A 19,703-nucleotide genomic window follows, 5' to 3' on the forward strand; every position below is an offset into this window, starting at 1 on the left:
CTAGTAGGCCAAACCAAATTGATAATTCGAAGAGACTTGCAAAGATAACAAATCATACATAAAAGAATTTAGAGGAGATTCAAATATTGTTCATAGATAATCCGGATCATAAACCCACAATTCATCGGATCTCGACAAACACACCGCAAAAAGAATTACATCGAATAGATCTCCAAGAAGATCGAGGAGAACTTTGTATTGAGATCCAAAGAGAGAGAAGAAGCCATCTAGCTAATAACTATGGACCCGAAGGTCTGTGGTAAACCACACACACATCATCGGAGAGGCCATCGTGTTGATGTAGAAGCCCTCCGTGATGGATTCCCCCTCCGGCGGAGCACCGGAAAAGGCCCCAAGATGGGATCTCACGGGTACAGAACGTTGCGGCGGTGGAAATAGGGTTTCGTGGTGCTCCTGGTTGGTTTTGGGGTACATTGGTATATATAGGAGGAAGAAGTAGGTCGGTGGAGCTAGAGGGCCCACGAGGATGGGGGGCGCGCCCAGGGGGCAGGCGCGCCTCCCTGCCTCGTGTCCTCCTCGATGATTTCTTGACGTCCACTCCAAGTCCTCTGGATCACATTTATTCCAAAAATCACGCTACCGAAGGTTTCATTCCGTTTGGACTCCGTTTGATATTCCTTTTCTGCGAAACACTGAAATAGGCAAAAAACAGCAATTTGCACTGGGCCTTGGGTTAGTAGGTTAGTCCCAAAACTAATATAAAAGTGTATAATAAAGCCCATTAAACATCCAAAATAGATAATATAATAGCATGGAACAATGAAAAATTATAGATACGTTGGAGACGTATCAAGTAGTCACCTCATTTTCCCCTAAAAAAGGCCTTCATTAAAATGTTAGACCATAACTAAGCTTAAACGGGGCCCGTCTTAGAGCATCTACAGCCGAACTTTGCAAATCCGGTCCCTCAAGTGCCAGCGGACGCGCATTAAATTGTTAGACCATAACTGAGCTTAAACGAGGCCCGTCTTAGAGCATCTACAATCGGACTTTGCAAATCCGGCCACTCAAGCGTCTGCGGACGCGATTGGGCACAGCCGCGGGCACTGACCGGGCAGCCCTCAAATCCTGTCGTCCACATCCGTGTATCTCATATCCGGTCCCTCATATCCATACTAGCATGCAACGTAGGAAAAAGAACGTAGATCATCACATAAACATAGAAGATCACCAGAAGATCACCGGCAGACAGGGCTATGCACATTCTGATCACCAGAAGATCGCCGAAGGATGTCCAAAAGATTGCCGAAGTTCACATAATTCACATTAACTTGAACTACATTACTAAAGACTAGAAACTGAAGACAGAGACGGCGAAAATTCACCACTTCCTCGCCAGCCCTTTGCCCTTCCGGTCGCCGGCGCAGCTGTAGGCGTCGGTGGCTCGTGGTGGATTCGATCAAAATCGGTGCAAGGAGAGGAAAGGACAGAGCGAGAGAGGAGAGCGAGTGAACTAGGGTTTCGGAGCGATGAGCCGGATGCAATTTTTTTGTGGGACGTCCGTGGGATCGGTGGTGGACGGGCCTTGTCAGGTGGATGCGCCCGAGCGTGCCCGGGCCACCCTCTATCCGCCCCATATTTGAACTGGATATGAGGGGTGTCGGTCAGCCCGGGCGTTTGAGGACCGTTTGAGGTGTCTGTCTGGGTAAAAAAATCACGACTGGTTAGTGACCGGGCGGGCGGCCCGGGCGTTTGAGGCCGGTTTGGGACGCCCGGCTTACATCCTAAGAGCATCTCCAGCCGCGCCCCAACAGGCCCCCAGGGTGACTTTTTTCGCCCCGGCGCCGAAAAAACCCCCCAGTCACGCCCCCAAAACGCCGAAATCAGCCGGCTTGGCCCGTTTTTGGGCCCGGCGATCCCAGGCCGAACCCAGCCCACTGGGGGGGGGGGGCTCGGGGAGTCCGGCGGAAGGGGAAAACACGCCTGGGCCACACTGTCAGGTGAAAAGTCAAGACAATCATCCAGATTCGCCCCCACCCCACGCGCTCGGCCGCCACCCTGCCGATCTCGGCGCCGCCCACCACCGGTTGATTGGCCTTCCCCGCCAGAAAAGATAGAAGGTTTCACCGCGGCAACCTCTCCACCACCTTTCTGGGCGAGTTTCCCGGTGCTCCGGCCGCGCAGCCGGGGATACCGGCGGCTGTGCACCCACCACGCCCGCTAGGTGTTCGGTGATTTGTCTGCTCGGCGATGGACTCGGACGAGGAGGAGGCGCTCACGGCGCTGCTCGAGGAGGAAGCCGATGCCGCCGACTAGGACGAGGAGCATCTCATGGTCCTTGCCACCCTAGCCGGCCTGCTCGCGAGCAATGAAAAGCCGCGGCGAGGTGGCTCGACGTCGGGGCGACTAAAAGCAAAGAACCGGCATCGTCTGGAAGGCTATTGCATGCTCTACTCCGACTACTTCGCCGACGCTCCACTGCACGACGACAAAGTATTTCGGCGCCGTTATCGGATGAGCCGAAAGCTTTTCCTCAGGATTGTGAATTCCATCCGGGAGTTCGACAGCTACTTCAAGTGCAAGAAGGATTGCATCGACAAACTTGGATTCACCTCAATCCAGAAGTGCATGACAGCAATGAGGATGCTTGCATATGAAGCTCCCGGTGATTCACTTGACGACTATGGGCGCATGGCCGAGTCCATGATCATTGAGTGTTTCTACAAGTTCTGCAGGGTAGTGGTGGCAGTGTTTGGACCGCAACACTTGCGATCACCTAATGCTGAAGACACTGCTCGGATCCTAGCACAAAATGCAGCAAGAGGATTTCCCCGGATTGCTTGGAAGCATCGACTGCATGCATTGGAAATGGAAGAACTGTCCATTTGCTTGACAGGGGATGTACAAAGGCGCCAAAGGCGGTTGCAGTGTGGTACTTGAGGCAGTGGCCACACAAGACCTCTGGATTTGGCACTCCTTCTTTGGTATGCCAGGAACTCACAATAACATCAACGTGCTGCAGTGCTCCCCTGTCTTTGCCAAGCTTGTTGAAGGTCATTCTCCTCCGGTGAACTTCGAGGTCAATGGGCGGCACTACAGCAAGGGATACTACCTAGCTGATGGCATCCATCCGAGATGGTCTACATTTGTGAAGACTATCTCAAACCCTGTACCAGGAGGCAAGAACTCCCACTTTGTGAAGGTTCAGGAGGCTTGCAGGAAGGATGTCGAGCGGGCACTTGGTGTGCTCCAATCTCGATTTGCTGTTGTCCGGTACCTCGCTCAGACCTGGTCGAAAGATCAAATGTGGGAGATCATGACTTGCTGTGTCATCTTGCACAATATGATCATTGAGAGCGAGAGGAAGAGCCAGTGTTTGACACTGGACCATATTACAGGAGGGTCCTCTTGCGCAAGTTGATCATCAGCTACCGGCAGCCTGGACTGCCTTCTTCAAAATGTGTCAGGAGATCCGAGACTCACAGGTGCATCTGCAGCAGGATCTGGTGGAGCACCTATGGAGGCTCAAGGGCAATGCCTAGCTCGACGTGTGATGAAATATGAGTTTTTATTTGTTGAACTATATAATTTGTATTGAACTATTTGTTGTTGAACTATTTGATTTCTATTGATTTTCTGTGATGAACTATGTGATAAAAAATAATTTACGCCGAACCACGACGAATATGGGCCGATTTGCGCCGACAGTGAGCTGATTTTTCGTCGAAAGTGGGCTGAAAAGCGGGCACATTAGTGTTTAAAATGGGCCGATATCGGCGCCTGGGGGCGATCTGGGGCAGCGGCTGAAAATCCAATCACCCCAGAGCCGATTTTCGCGCCGGCTCGCACCCATGCGGTGATTTTTAATCTCCGTGAAGGGTGGAGGCAACTGCTGGAGATGCTCTAACTTACTTGTGATTCACGTTGGAGAGGTCCTAATCATTTCGCTGCAAAGTGTAACCGTGGAAAGTCGCCGGCTGTGTAGCCTGTCACTGCACCTGTCAGCTACGCGCGAATCTTGTCTTGTTTCATTGAACCGAACCGATCATTCCCAGACGCCGCCTCTCCACCATCAAGCAACTGATCCAGGTAGGAGTCAGCATCCATCCAATCAAAATGCCATCTGGAATCTCGTACAAATCGTTGCCCACACCCCGGAATACGAGCGCGGCTCGGTAAATCCAACAGCTCGCCGCCCTAGCAGTAGCCTCCGGCCGAGACTAAGCCCAAGGAACGGGCAGAACAAGGCAACGCCCGTGGCCGTGCATGGATGAAGAAGCTGCTACTGCCGAATTAATCGACGACAACACCAATAAAACTGGAAGCAAAACGACCAAGAAGCTTGTCATGCATTCGGGAATTTGCCATGGCCGCATACCGCGTTAAATACCGTGTTACGACATTATCAAGCGCTTTAATGTTTCCAAAAAAAGAAAGAGCATTATCAACAACTTTTGTAGAGAGAGCTGACTTTCGGGCGATCACCCACATTTGTGGCGACGACTTTGTAAACAACCGGTCATGCGCCCCACCCCACAACTAATACAGGTATTATGTAAATTAAAACTGTTCAAAGTGCTAATTATATTCTCTTCTTATAGTAATCCTAATGATTAGCATTGCTGATATTTTCTATAACCACTTGCAGCGATGCAAGTGAATAAAGTCGTCGTCACCACAAGCTAGTAGATGACAAGACCCTCGCATGCGACAAATCCAAGCGGAGCGCATCTTCTCAAGATGGAAGAGAGAATCCTCCGATCCCGGCCGTGCGCAACAAACCCAGGCTAAAACGCATCTTCTAAACTTACCTAGTAACCTCGGATCAGTTCACTATATATACATAAACGGTAGCCTGCACAGGACATACTACATACGCACTAGCTGCACAGACGCCCCACAAGAGTACTCTACAAGACACAACGGTACGTAGCTGAGGCACCATGGGGTCGGAGGCCTGCCATGAGAAGCCGCACGCCGTGATGATCCCGTACCCGGCGCAGGGCCATGTCACGCCCATGATGAAGATGGCCAAGCTGCTCCACGCCCGGGGCTTCCACGTCACCTTCGTCAACACCGAGTTCAACCACCGCCGGCTGCTCCGCTCGCGCGGGGCGGGGGCGCTCGACGGCGTCCCGGGCTTCCGCTTCGCCGCCATACCGGACGGGCTGCCGTCGTCCGACGCCGACGCCACGCAGGACGTCCCCGCGCTCTGCAACTCCACCATGACTACCTGCCTCCCCCACCTCCTGGCCCTTCTTGCCAGGCTCAACGACCCGGTCTCCGGGGTGCCGCCGGTCACCTGCCTTGTCGTCGACGGCGTCATGTCGTTCGGTTATGACGCTGCCAAGGAGATTGGCGTGCCCTGCGCGGCCTTGTGGACGGCTAGCGCCTGCGGGTACATGGGCTACCGCCACTACCCGCAGCTCATCGAGTGGGGCTTCGTGCCTTTCAAAGGTATTCTACATTTCTACTACTAGCTCCTACTAGATCGTACCTACGTGCATGCATGATTGCATGCTGTAACAAGTGTGGTTTGTTTGCATGCATGCAGACGAGGCCCAGCTCACGGACAAGGCGCACCTGGACACGGTGGTGCAGGGCGTGCGCGGCATGTGCGACAACATGAGGCTGCGGGACTTCCCGTCCTTCATGCGCACCACCGACCGCGGCGACATAATGCTCAACTTCTTCGTGCACGAGGGCGGGCGCCTGTCGCTCCCCACCGCCGTCATGATCAACACGTTCGACGAGCTGGAGCGGCCGGTACTCGACGCCATGCGTGCCATCCTCCCGCCCCTCTACACCGTGGGGCCGCTGCTTCTCCACGCCCACCACGCCGTCCCCGGCGGCACCTCGCTCGACGCCCTTGGCTCAAACCTCTGGAAGGAGCAGGACGGCCTCCTCGACTGGCTCGACGGCCACGGCGCCAACTCCGTGGTGTACGTGAACTACGGCAGCATCACCGTGATGACGAACGAGCAGCTCTTGGAGTTCGCGTGGGGGCTGGCCAACAGCGGCTACCCTTTCATATGGAACATCCGGCCGGACCTGGTCAAGGGCGACACGGCCGTGCTGCCGCCGGAGTTCATGGCCTCCATCGACGGCCGTGCCATGCTCACGACGTGGTGCTCGCAGGAGAAGGTCCTCGCGCACAAGGCCGTGGGGGTGTTCCTGACGCACTCCGGGTGGAACTCCACGCTGGAGAGCATCTCCAACGGCGTGCCGATGCTCAGCTGGCCCTTCTTCGCGGAGCAGCAGACCAACTGCAGGTACAAGTGCACGGAGTGGGGGAACGGGATGGAGATTGACGGCGAGGTGAAGCGGGAGGTCCTGGCGGCGATGATACGCGAGGCCATGGAAGGGGAGAAGGGGCTAGAGATGAGGAGGCGTGCGGCGGAATGGAAGGCGAGTGCGGTTAGAGCCACGCTTCCTGGTGGATCCGCGGTGGCCAACCTGGACTCGGTGATCCGTGACGTGCTCCTCGCCAAGTTCAACAACAAAAACTGAGTGAGGGCCCCGTGGTTGGGGGTGGAGGGGATTTCAGTGAACAAACAAGCCCAAAGAGAATTATCCACATGCATGTTGGGGTCCAATGCCTATCCAAGAGGCGAGAGTCGAGATTTTTTTTAAGACACGGGCAACTTGTATTTTGTATGTTTATCATCTTTATTATGGAACCAAAGTGTATTTTGGGTATTCTGTATTTTGCATGTTGATTCCCTTGATGGAACCAAAGCGTTTTTTGCATTGTTGTTTTGTTGGTTGAACACCGGGGATGACATTGATGTATACATGCATTCTACCTAATCTGTATGCAAACCATACTATTGCCTGAAAATTACACTAGTGTATTCTTGTGCTTTTTTTTCACCAATACGCCAAGCTGGCGTATCATTGCATTGATAGGTAGAAAGAGTACAAGGGTTGATGACTCCTAGCTCGTACTCAACTAGGCGTGCCAGGGGTCCTCGTGAGCAGAAGAAGTGGGATGCTCGGCCCAGTTACAGTAGGTTTACATCGCGTCGATTATAGCTTGGAGTCCTTTGGCACCGGCAGAGGCCCAGGTGCGCACATCGTCTTGGATCGAAGCAAACAAGTGGCTAGCAGAGGGTTGCTGAAGGTCGAAGATGCAAGCGTTGCGGTGCTTCCAAATGGCCCAGGTAACCAGTGGGACTAGGGACGCAAGGGCCTTCCGGAGCGATACTGGAATGGAGCCAGTAGCGTCTCTCCACCAGTCGTAGAGGGTGAGGTCGCCATTGGGAGGGCTGACGGTGAGTTTGCACCAAGCTAGAGTGCGGTGCCAAATCTCCCTGCAGAAGACGCCGGCGGCAAGGAGGTGGTGGATGTCCTCAAAGTCTTGGTCGCATAGGACACAACGAGGAGGGTGAGCCAATCCCCGCTTGGCTAATCTCTCCGCCGTCCAACAGCGGTCTTGCTTGGCGAGCCACAGGAACATTTTGACATTGACCGGGGGCCAGCCCTTCCATGTCATCCTACAGTCCATGTCCGCAATGGAGCCTTGGAAGAGAGCCAGGTAGCAGGACGAGGCCGAGTATGTGCCGCTAGCAGTCCATCGCCAGCGTATGCGATTGGGGTCAGAGGAGAGGGTGACCTGAAGGAGATGCCTCCAAAGATAGATATATTCAACAGTGGCCTCGGCACCAAGCGCGCCACGAATGTCCTGAATCCAGGCCCGGTTGAGAAGTCCCTCATGGACCAGGCGCTTGTTGCGGCGTCTTCGAGGTACCAAAGTGGTCAGGCTCGGTGCGATCTCGGCAATCGACTTGCCATCCAACCAATGATCAGTCCAGAATCGGCAGGTGAGTTCGTCTCCAATAGTCCAGGAGGTGGATGCACAGAAGATGTCTCGCACGTCAGCATCATCTGGCAGGTGTAGATGATGCCAGGGCCGCGTGGGGTCGGTGATGCGCAACCAAAGCCACCTAGCTCGAAGGGAAATGCTAGTGCGTTGAAGGTCACGCACGCCTAGGCCCCCAAGCTCAAGGGGGCGGCACACCTTCTGCCAGTTCACCAGGCAGTTGCCTGAGCGGGCCTCCTTGCGCCCATGCCATAGGAAATCACGGATTAGCCGGTTGACGAGCTTCAGGATGGAGGGCGAGAGGGCCATGGCCAGCAGCAGGTGGACTGGCATGGCGCTCAGGACATGGCAAACAAGGGCAAGCCGCTCGCCACGTGACAGTAGGCAAGCCTGCCAGGTACCAAGGCGCTTGGCCATTTTTTCCACAAGGGGTAGCCGCGCCGATGTGGGAACCTTCCTGGTGGATAGTGGAAGTCCAAGGTATTGGATGGGGAAGTTTGTGGTCTGGCTAGAGAGCGTCACACCGGCCCTGGTGGTTGACTCGTCCGTGCAACAAATAGGTGTCGCGGAGCACTTCGCGAAGTTAGTCTTGAGGCCTGAAGCTTGACTAAACACCTTGAGGATGCCCTGCACCGCCCGGAGGTCATGGTCGTCGGGGTGACAGAAGAGGACGACGTCGTCCGCGAACAACGAAATGCTGGGTATGGCGCGCCTGCTTGTGAGGCGGTGGAGAATGCCACGGCTGGTGGCGTGCTGGACCAGAGTGTTAAGCACATGGGCGAAATCGGGTCGCCTTGCCGAAGTCCGCTGGCATGAATAATGGGTGGTCCGGGGGTTCCATTGACTAGCACTCTCGTGGAGGAGGTCGAGAGGAGAATTGCCACCCAAGCGCACCATCTGTGCCCGAAGCCAAGGTGACGAAGGACCTCGAAGAGGAAGGGCCAGGAGACGGTGTCAAAAGCCCGGGCGATGTCGAGCTTGAGAAGGACTCGCGGCGCCTTGAGGTTGCGAAGGAGACGCGCCGTTTGCTGAACGAGCATGAAGTTGTCGTGAACTCCACGACCGGCGCTGAACGCGCTCTGGTTGGCAGACACAATGTTGCCGAGGCGGGGGGCCAGCCTCAGGGAGAGCACCTTCGCGAACAGCTTTGCCAAGAGGTGTATCAGGCTGATGGGGCGGTAGTCGAAGAGGGAGGAGGCATCGGCCTTCTTCGGGAGAAGAGTAAGAAGTGCTTCGTTTAGTTTGTGGAAACCACATCCATTCATCAGGTAAAGCTTGTGGAAGACCTCGTAGATGTCGTGCTTGACTATGTCCCAGCACGCGTGAAGAAACTCCGCGGTAAATCCATCCGGGCCCGGTGCCTTGCCTGTCGGTAGTCGCTTGATGACCGCCCAAATCTCGGACTCGGAGAATGGTGCGTCAAGGCCGGACATGTCGAAGGCCAGATGGTGAATGGCCTGGAGATCAATGGAGGAGGTGCGGGCCTCATGGGAGCCAAAGATCGAGGTGAAGTGCTCGAAGGCCATGCGGCTCATGTCAGCGTGATCAGAGACCATGTTCCCGTTGTCATTAAGCTGGAATATATGATTTTTCTGCTGGCGATGCGTAGCATGGATCTTTAGGAAAGCGGTGCTCGTGTCCCCTTCCCGGAGCCAACGAAACCGGGTTCGTTGGCGCACGATAGAACTCTCAAGAGATGCTAGGCCAAGGTATGCGCCCTTCAGTCTGCGACATAGCCAGGACTCGGCGTCGGAGAGGGGGCGGATGTCCTGAGCGGTGTCAAGGCGTGCGATGATTTCCTTGGCGAGGAGGATCTGCAAAGAGACGTCCCCGAGCCTCTTCGCGCCCTAGCTTTGCAAGCTGCGTGCCGTGGCCTTGAGCTTCGCAAAAACCCGTCTGAAGGGGTCGGGCTCAGGTTGAACATGATTCCAGGCTACCGAGACGACGTCGTGGAATCCGTCCCATTTGACCCAGAAGCTTTGGAAGTGGAAACGCGGGCGGCCATGCACACGGGGTATGCAATCAAGCACAAGCAGGCAGTGGTCCGAAGTTGTTGATGCCAAGCACCGGAGAACGCAGTGCGGGTGGCCCGAGTCCCAGTCCGAAGTGCATAGAATGCGATCGTTGCAAACTAGCGTTGGCGGCCTTTGCTCATTCGACCAAGTGTATCATCGGCCGTGTAGGTAGATGTCCCACAGCTCGAGATCAGAGGTGAAGCATCGGAAACGGTTCATGATGCGCCTGTTGAGCCTATCATTGTTCTTGTCTTCGGCCGAAACGATCATATTGAAATCTGCCCCAAGTAGCCATGGGCCGGCACAAGTGTCACGCTCATCTTGCAAGTCAGAGAGGAATGCTATCTTAGCTAGGTCGTCCTACGGTCCGTACACTCCGGTGAGCCACCAGTGTTGGCCTCCTGCAGGGGGGTCGCAAGCGCAGTGATGTGGTGCTCGCCTATGTATGGGTGGGACAGAGTATATGATCGCGCTGCCAAGCCAGGAAAATCCCGCCCCTAGTCCCATCTGCCGGCAGGAAGAAGAAGTCCCGGAATTGCGGAACCAAGGTCTCGACCACAGTCGGCAACAAGATCAAACTCATCTTAGTTTCAAGGAGACAAACAATACACGGAGATTCAACGGAAAGCGCGCTGCGCACGGCGGTGTGTTTGGCCCGGCTATTAAGGCATCGGACATTTCGAAATATTACATTAAGTTGCGTATCCATGAAAGAGGATGGGGCGCATTGTGGTGCGTGACCAAGCCTGGTCAGACCTCGACGAGGCGAGACTGAGCCAGCAGGGGCTCTGGAGCGAGCAGATCCGCAATGTTTGAAGGAAATATGCCCTAGAGGCAATAATAAAGTTATTATTTATTTCCTTATATCATGATAAATGTTTATTATTCATGCTAGAATTTTATTAACCGGAAACTTGATACATGTGTGAATACATAGACAAACAGAGTGTCACTAGTATGCCTCTACTTGACTAGCTCGTTGATCAAAGATGGTTATGTTTCCTAGCCATAGACATGAGTTGTCATTTGATTAACGGGATCACATCATTAGGAGAATGATGTGATTGACTTGACCCATTCCGTTAGCTTAGCACTCGATCGTTTAGTATGTTGCTATTGCTTTCTTCATGACTTATACATGTTCCTATGACTATGAGATTATGCAACTCCCGTTTACCGGAGGAACACTTTGTGTGCTACCAAACGTCACAACATAACTGGGTGATTATAAAGGTGCTCTACAGGTGCTTCCAAAGGTACTTGTTGGGTTGGCGTATTTCGAGATTAGGATTTGTCACTCCGATTGTCGGAGAGGTATCTCTAGGCCCACTCGGTAATGCACATCACTATAAGCCTTGCAAGCATTGTAACTAATGAGTTAGTTGCGGGATGATGTATTACGGAACGAGTAAAGAGACTTGCCGGTAATGAGATTGAACTAGGTATCGAGATACCGACGATCGAATCTCGGGCAAGTAACATACCGATGACAAAGGGAACAACGTATGTTGTTATGCGGTCTGACCGATAAAGATCTTCGTACAATATGTGGGAGCCAATATGAGCATCCAGGTTCCGCTATTGGTTATTGACCGGAGAGGTGTCTCGGTCATGTCTACATAGTTCTCGAACCCGTAGGGTCCGCACGCTTAACGTTACGATGACGGTTATATTATGAGTTTATGTGTTTTGATGTATCGAAGGAGTTCGGAGTCCCGGATGAGATCGGGGACATGACGAGGAGTCTCAAAATGGCCGAGACGTAAAGATCGATATATTGCACGACTATATTCGGACTTCGGAAAGGTTCCGAGTGATTCGGGTATTTTCCGGAGTACCGGAGAGTTACGGGAATTCGTATTGGGCCTTAATGGGCCATACGGGAAAGGAGAGAAAGCCCCAAAGGGTGGCCGCACCCCTCCCCATGGACTAGTCCGAATTGGACTAGGGAGGGGGGGCGCCCCCTTCCTTCTTTCTCCTTCTCCCTTCCCTTCTCCTATTCCAACAAGGAAAGGAGGAGTCCTACTCCCGGTGGGAGTAGGACTCCCCCCTTGGCGCGCCCTCCTCCTTGGCCGGCGGCCTCCCCCTTGCTCCTTTATATACGGGGGCAGGGGGGCACCTCTAGACACACAATTGATATACGATATTTTAGCCGTGTGCGGTGCCCCCCTCCACCATATTACACCTCGATAATATCGTAGCGGAGCTTAGGCGAAGCCCTGCATCGGTAGAACATCATCATCGTCACCACGCCGTCGTGCTGACGAAACTCTCCCTCAACACTCGGCTGGATCGGAGTTCAAGGGACGTCATCGAGCTGAACGTGTGCTGAACTCGGAGGTGCCGTGCGTTCGGTACTTGATCGGTCGGATCGTGAAGACGTACGACTACATCAACCGCGTTGTGTTAACGCTTCCGCTTTCGGTCTACGAGGGTACGTGGACAACACTCTCCCCTCTCGTTGCTATGCATCACCATGATCTTGCGTGTGCGTAGGAATTTTTTTGAAATTACTACGTTCCCCAACAGTGGCATCCGAGCCTGGTTTTATGCGTTGATGTTATATGCACGAGTAGAACACAAGTGAGTTGTGGGCGATATAAGTCATACTGCTTACCAGCATGTCATATTTTGGTTCAGCGGTATTGTGAGATGAAGCGGCCCGGACCGACATTACGCGTACGCTTACGCGAGACTGGTTTCACCATTGCGAGCACTCGTTGCTTAAAGGTGACTGGCGGGTGTCTGTCTCTCTCACTTTAGTTGAACCGAGTGTGGCTACGCCCGGTCCTTGCGAAGGTTAAAACAGCACCAACTTGACAAACTATCGTTGTGGTTTTGATGCGTAGGTAAGAACGGTTCTTGCTAAGCCCGTAGCAGCCACGTAAAACTTGCAACAACAAAGTAGAGGACGTCTAACTTGTTTTTGCAGGGCATGTTGTGATGTGATATGGTCAAGACATGATGCTATATTTTATTGTATGAGATGATCATGTTTTGTAACCGAGTTATCGGCAACTGGCAGGAGCCATATGGTTGTCGCTTTATTGTATGAAATGCAATCGCCATGTAATTGTTTTACTTTATCACTAAGCGGTAGCGATAGTAGTAAAAGCAATACTTGGCGAGACGACAACGATGCTACGATGGAGATCAAGGTGTCGCGCCGGTGACGATGGTGATCATGACGGTGCTTCGGAGATGGAGATCACAAGCACAAGATGATGATGGCCATACCACATCACTTATATTGATTGCATGTGATGTTTATCTTTTATGCATCTTATCTTGCTTTGATTGACGGTAGCATTATAAGATGATCTCTCACTAAAATTTCAAGATAAAAGTGTTCTCCCTGAGTATGCACCGTTGCGAAAGTTCTTCGTGCTGAGACACCACGTGATGATCGGGTGTGATGCTCTACGTTCAAATACAACGGGTGCAAAATAGTTGCACACGCGGAATACTCAGGTTAAACTTGACGAGCCTAGCATATGCAGATATGGCCTCGGAACACGGAGACCGAAAGGTTGAGCGTGAATCATATAGTAGATATGATCAACATAGTGATGTTCACCATTGAAACTACTCCATCTCACGTGATGATCGGACATGGTTTAGTTGATATGGATCACGTGATCACTTAGAGGATTAGAGGGATGTCTATCTAAGTGGGAGTTCTTAAGTAATATGATTAATTGAACTTAAAATTATCATGAACTTAGTCCTGATAGTATTTTGCAAATTATGTTGTAGATCAATAGCTCGCGTTGTTGCTTCCCTGTGTTTATTTTTGATATGTTCCTAGAGAAAAATTATGTTGAAAGATGTTAGTAGCAAAGATGCGGATTGGATCCGTGATCTGAGGATTATCCTCATTGCTGCACAGAAAAATTATGTCCTTGATGCACCGCTAGGTGACAGACCTATTGCAGGAGCAGATGCAGACGTTATGAACGTTTGGCTAGCTCAATATGATGACTACTTGATAGTTTAGTGCACCATGCTTAACGGCTTAGAACCGGGACTTCAAAGACGTTTTGAACGTCATGGACCATATGAGATGTTCCAGGAGTTGAAGTTAATATTTCAAGCAAATACCCGAGTTGAGAGATATGAAGTCTCCAACAAGTTCTATAGCTAAAAGATGGAGGAGAATAGCTCAAGCAGTGAGCATGTGCTCAGATTGTCTGGGTACTACAATCGCTTGAATCAAGTGGGAGTTTATCTTCCAGATAAAATAGTGATTGACAGAATTCTCTAGTCACCATCACCAAGTTAGTAGAACTTCGTGATGAACTATAGTATGCAAGGGATGACGAAAGTAATTCCCGAGCTCTTTGTGATGCTGAAATCGACGAAGGTAGAAATCAAGAAAAACATCAAGTGTTGATGGTTGACGAGACCACTAGTTTCAAGAAAAGGGCAAAGGGAAGAAGGGGAACTTCAAGAAGAACGGCAAGCAAGTTGCTGCTCAAGTGAAGAAGCCTAAGTCTGGTCCTAAGCCTGAGACTAAGTGCTTCTACTGCAAAGGGACTGGTCACTGGAAGCGGAACTACCCCAACTATTTGGTGGATAAGAAGGATGGCAAAGTGAACAAAGGTATATTGGATATACATGTTATTGATGTGTACTTTACTAGTGTTTATAGCAACCCCTCGGTATTTGATACTGGTTCAGTTGCTAAGAGTAGTAACTCGAAACGGGAGTTGCAGAATAAACAAAGACTAGTAAAAGGCGAGGTGACGATGTGTGTTGGAAGTAGTTCCAAGATTGATATGATCATCATCGCACACTCCCTATACTTTCGGGATTAGTGTTGAAACTAAATAAGTGTTATTTGGTGTTTGCGTTGAGCATGAATATGATTTGATCATGTTTGTTGCAATACGGTTATTCATTTAAATTAGAGAATAATAGTTGTTCTGTTTACATGAATAAAACCTTCTACGGTCATACACCCAATAAAATGGTTTGTTGGATCTCGATCATAGTGATACACATATTCATAATAATGAAGCCAAAATATGCAAAGTTAATAATGATAGTGCAACTTATTTGTGGCACTGCCGTTTAGGTCATATCGGTGTAAAGCGCATGAAGAAACTCCATACTGATGGACTTTTGGAACCACCTGATTATGAATCACTTGGTACTTGCGGACCGTACCTCATGGGCAAGATGACTAAAACACCGTTCTCCGGAACTATGGAGAGAGCAACAGATTTATTGGAAATCATACATACAGATGTATGTGGTCCGATGAATATTGAGGCTCGTGGCGGATATCGTTATTTTCTCACCTTCACAGATGATTTGAGCAGATATGGGTATATCTACTTAATGAAACATAAGTCTGAAACATTTGAAAAGTTCAAAGAATTTCAGAGTGAAGTTGAATATCATCGTAACAAGAAAATAAAATTTCTACGATCTGATCGTGGAGGAGAATATTTGAGTTATGAGTTTGGCCTTCAGTTAAAACAACATGAAATAGTTTCACTACTCACGCCACCTGGAACACCACGGTGTAATGGTGTGTCCGAACATCGTAACCGTACTTTATTAGATATGGTGCGATATATGATGCCTCTTACCGATCTACCACTATCGTTTTGGGGTTATGCATTAGAGACAGCTGCATTCACGTTAAATAGGGTACCATCTAAATCCGTTGAGACGACATCTTATGAACTGTGGTTTGGCAAGAAACCAAAGTTGTCATTTCTTAAAGTTTGGGGTTGCGATGCTTATGTGAAAAAGTTTCATCCTGATAAGCTCAAACCCAAATCGGAGAAATGTGTCTTCATAGGATACCCAAAGGAGACAGTTGGGTACACCTTCTATCACAGATCCGAAGGCAAGACATTCGTTGCTAAGAATGGATCCTTTCTAGAGAAGGAGTTTCTCTCGAAAGAAGTGAGTGGGAGGAAAGTAGAACTTGATGAGGTAATTGTACCTGCTCCCTTATTGGAAAGTAGTTAATCACAGAAACCAGTTTCTGTGACGCCTATACCAATTAGTGAGGAAGTTAATGATGATGATCATGGAACTTCAGATCAAGTTATTACTGAACCTCGTAGGTCAACCAGAGTGAGATCCGCACCAGAGTGGTACGGTAATTAAGTTCTGGAGGTCATGTTACTTGACCATGACGAACCTACGAACTATGAGGAAGCGATGATGAGCCCAGATTCCGCAAAATGGCTTGAGGCCATGAAATCTGAGATGGGATCCATGTATGAGAACAAAGTGTGGACTTTGGATGACTTGCCCGATGATCGGCAAGCCATAGAAAATAAATGGATCTTCAAGAGGAAGACGGACGCTGATAGTAGTGTTACTATCTACAAAGCTAGACTTGTCGGAAAAAGGTTTTTTGACAAAGTTCAAGGTGTTGACTACGATGAGATTTTCTCACTCGCAGCGATGCTTAAGTGTGTCTGAATCATGTTAGCAATTGCCGCATTTTATGAAATATGGCAAATGGATAAACAAAACTGCATTCCTTAATGGATTTATTAAAGAAGAGTTGTATATGATGCAACCAGAAGGTTTTGTCAATCCTAAAAGTGCTAACAAAATATGCAAGCTCCAGCGATCCATCTATGGACTGGTGCAAGCATCTCGGAGTTCGAATATATGCTTTGATAAGTTGATCAAAGGATATAGTTTTATACAGACTTGCGGTGAAGCCTGTATTTAAAAGAAAGTGAGTGGGAGCACTACAACATTTCTGATAAGTATATGTGAATGACATATTGTTGATCGGAAATAATGTAGAATTATTCTGCAAAGCATAAAGGAGTGTTTGAAAGGAGTTTTTCAAAGAACGACCTCGGTGAAGCTGCTTACATATTGAGCATCAAGATCTGTCGGGTGGTAGGTGCGACATATGCCAACGGGTGGCTTATCATAGTGGGTGCCAGTAAGACGTCGCCGGTGCCTGGAAACGGGATGAGGCGAAGACATGCACGCCGGCGAATCTTACCCAGGTTCGGGGCTCTCCGAGGAGATAACACCCCTAGTCCTGCTCTGCGGGGTCTCCGCATGACCACTAGATCAGAAAGAGTAGCTACAAATGCTCCTAGAGCTGTTGGGTTCAAGGGAGAAGAAGAACAAGGCTAGCTCTTGCTTCCCTCTCTCTATGGTGTGTGTGTAACTCTAAGAAGCCAACACTTTGCATGGGCGTCCCGGGGGGTTTATATAGGCCTACCCCCCGGGGGTACAATTGTAATCCGGCTGGGCGCTGGTCCCAGCCGTCAGTGTCTACGCTCGCCGGCTTCTCCGCTGGCCGTTGGGGTCCGCCGACTGGTGGGTCCCGCCGGCTGCCGGCCTCTTGGTCGACAAGCCGGCCCCACCGCCTAGGGTCTTGTCGGCGGCTGCTTACTGTAGCCTCGCCCCTGATGACGAGGGCTCCGTCGAGGTAAGCGTGGCTACAGTGTGCCGCCTCGAGGGCTCTCACTATAGCCTTACCTCGTCTTGTCTCCTTAATGTGGCACATGCTTCGAGGGAGGGGGTAGCCGGCTTCTGGGGGCCGGCTACGCCCTTGGCCGACTAGGGGAGGCCGGGCCGCCTTCGCGCCTCTCTCTGGCTGAAGGGGCCCGCCGCCCGTGGGCCGTACTGGCATCTGTCGTGGGTGACGTTGAGGCCAGCATGGCTACAGTGCCGAGCCGGACGGGAGATGGCCGTCCCGTACGGCGTCCTGTGGCCATGCCTTCCTCGGGCTTCGGGGGTAATGGGCCGCACTGTGGCCACACCCCGTCTTGTCACCGTTATGTGGGTGTAGTTTTGGTGGGTGCAGTCTTGGCCGGCTTCTTGGAGTCGGCGTTCTTCGTGGCCGGCTCTGGGGAGTCGGCGTTCTTCATGGCCGGCTCTGGGGAGTCGGCATCCTCTATGGCCGGTTTCCTGGAGTCGGCCACCCCGTGGTCATCTTGGGGGGAGGTTGCTGAGGATGGGTCGCCTTCTGAGAGTCGGCTCAGAGGTAGCCGGCCGGGGAAGGCGGCCCAATGCTTGAAATACTTGAAGGCCCAAATGGCCTGATAATTTTTTGGAAGAGCCAAGGGCAGTCGGTTAGGCTACCCGTGGCTATTTACTCCGATAGTAGTCCCCGAGCTGATTGGGCTTCGAGGTTGGGTAGGAGTCGAGAAGCTCGATCAGCTTCCTATCTTGACAAGCCGGCAGCTGGGAGCCGGCCTTGGTTAGGCGCGCCGTCTTGGCCAAAAATTTTGGAGTCGGAGGGCGGGAGCTCGCCAGCGCGTGCACCGGGCCGCGGGCCGGCCACTTGCCGCCTGCGAACCACGTGGCCTCTCTAGGCTAAAAAGCCTGCCAGCCCACGCACGCGACGGGACGTTGCCGCAGGGCGGGGGCCCGCCACGCCCATGCCTGGGCCCAGGCGTGGATTCTCTGCAGCCCGAAACCGCCCGCACGTCTCCCTGCGGCAGTTTCGGCACGCCTTTAGGGCGCAATAATCGCGAGGCGTGGGGGGAGTGGGTGCAGTTAATCCCACGTCTCACCCCACGTCCGGCCTCCCCGGCTTCACCTTGCGAAGCTATAAGTAGGGGGAGGGGAGAGCGGCAGGCTCTCGCACGCTCCTCCTCTTTCCGCCACCTTCTTCCTCCTGCCGTTTCTTGCAACAGCGCCTCGCCGCCGCGCTCTTCCACTACTCGTTCCTCCGCCGCCGCGCTTGTTTTCGCCATGCCTCCCGCCACGGAGCAGTATGGCGGGGATTGGGACGGCTCCAACGTCCACGAGGATCACGTCAAATTCCTCCGCAAGACGCGGCGGCTGCCCGGCGCGGACAAGGTGGAGGTCCGTCTCGCGCCGGCGAAGGAGATTACGCCGGAGCCGCGGGAGGGCGAGCGGGTGGTCTTCCGCTCACATTTCTGGCGCGGCATCGGCCTGCCCGTGAGCGCCTTCTTCCGCTCTTGGCTCGAGTTCTACCAGCTCCAGCCGCACCACCTCACCCCGAACGCGGTGGTGCTGCTGTCTGCCTTCGTCACCCTGTGCGAAGGCTACCTCGGCGTCCTCCCTACCCTCGAGCTCTGGGGGGAGTTCTTCCAGTCTAAGCTGGGCACGCACATGCAGGGCGTGCCGGCTCAGACTGGCGCCTTCATCGCGATGCGGAGGGTGGCTGCCGACAACCCCTTCCCCGTCATCACGCTGATCCAGTCGGTGAAGTTATGGCAAAAGTCGTACTTCTATGTCAGCAACGTCGCCCCGCAGGGCGACTACGTCAACCTGCCGGCTTACGTAGCCGGCCCACCGGCGGGCAGGCGGCCCCAGTGGTCCTACCGGGCCGTGACGCTGACGCCGGCTGGAACCGCAGAAGTCGCCCGAGTGCGAGCGATGACCCAGTCGGAGGGCTTGTCGGGGTCCGACCTGCTGGCCGCCTTCGTCACGCGCCGGGTACTCCCGCTCCAGAGCTGCCCTCATCTGATCTGTCAGATGAGTGGCCAGCTCGATCCGAGCCGGATGTGTACCAAGGACATGCCGCACGACGAGGTGGCCTATATGGTGAACTACCTTGCGAACTGCAAACTCTCCGAAGAGTGGCAGTTCGGCAAGGAGCCATATTGCCGAGCCAATCCGCCGCCTACGGTATGTTCTCCTTGTCTCTTCTTCTCTCAGTTTTGTTGCCGAGTTCCTTTTGGCCGACTCTGACTAGTCGGCTTGTTTTCGATAGAGCCCTCTTCTTCGGCCTGCAGGCGTGTCGGACGCGGAGCGCCGATTCGCCCCCGACCGGACGGAGCACGATCTGGAGGACCCCGACTTGGGGGCGGCCGCTATGGACGACAACACCGAGCCGGGTGGTGGCCAAGCCGGCGGCGAAGCAGGCAGCTCCGGGCATGGAGTCAGCTTCGACGACTGGCCGGACGACGATGAGGCCGAAGTCGTCCCGCGCC

General features: G+C 52.6%; 1 protein-coding gene across 1 annotated transcript; it reads left to right on the forward strand.

Annotated features, from left to right (window-relative positions):
• Positions 1-4,827: 4,827 nt before the first annotated feature.
• On the forward strand, positions 4,828-6,658 carry LOC109762012 (7-deoxyloganetin glucosyltransferase). Its single transcript, XM_020320818.4, has 2 exons — positions 4,828-5,418; positions 5,516-6,658. Exons 1-2 carry the CDS (start codon positions 4,905-4,907, stop codon positions 6,469-6,471), a joined length of 1,470 nt encoding a protein of 489 aa, XP_020176407.1. The 5' UTR covers positions 4,828-4,904; the 3' UTR covers positions 6,472-6,658.
• The last annotated feature ends 13,045 nt before the right edge of the window (positions 6,659-19,703 follow it).

This window comes from Aegilops tauschii, chromosome 2 (genome assembly GCF_002575655.3).
Source record: "Aegilops tauschii subsp. strangulata cultivar AL8/78 chromosome 2, Aet v6.0, whole genome shotgun sequence".
In the NCBI taxonomy this organism is placed as follows: Eukaryota; Viridiplantae; Streptophyta; class Magnoliopsida; order Poales; family Poaceae; genus Aegilops; species Aegilops tauschii.

Bases quoted from the DNA above. Each gene is read 5' to 3' on its own strand.
- LOC109762012 (XM_020320818.4), top strand. From the start codon at position 4,905: ATGGGGTCGGAGGCCTGCCATGAGAAGCCGCACGCCGTGATGATCCCG. The intron at 5,419-5,515 runs GTATTCTACATT...GCATGCATGCAG, and splicing joins GGGCTTCGTGCCTTTCAAAG to ACGAGGCCCAGCTCACGGAC.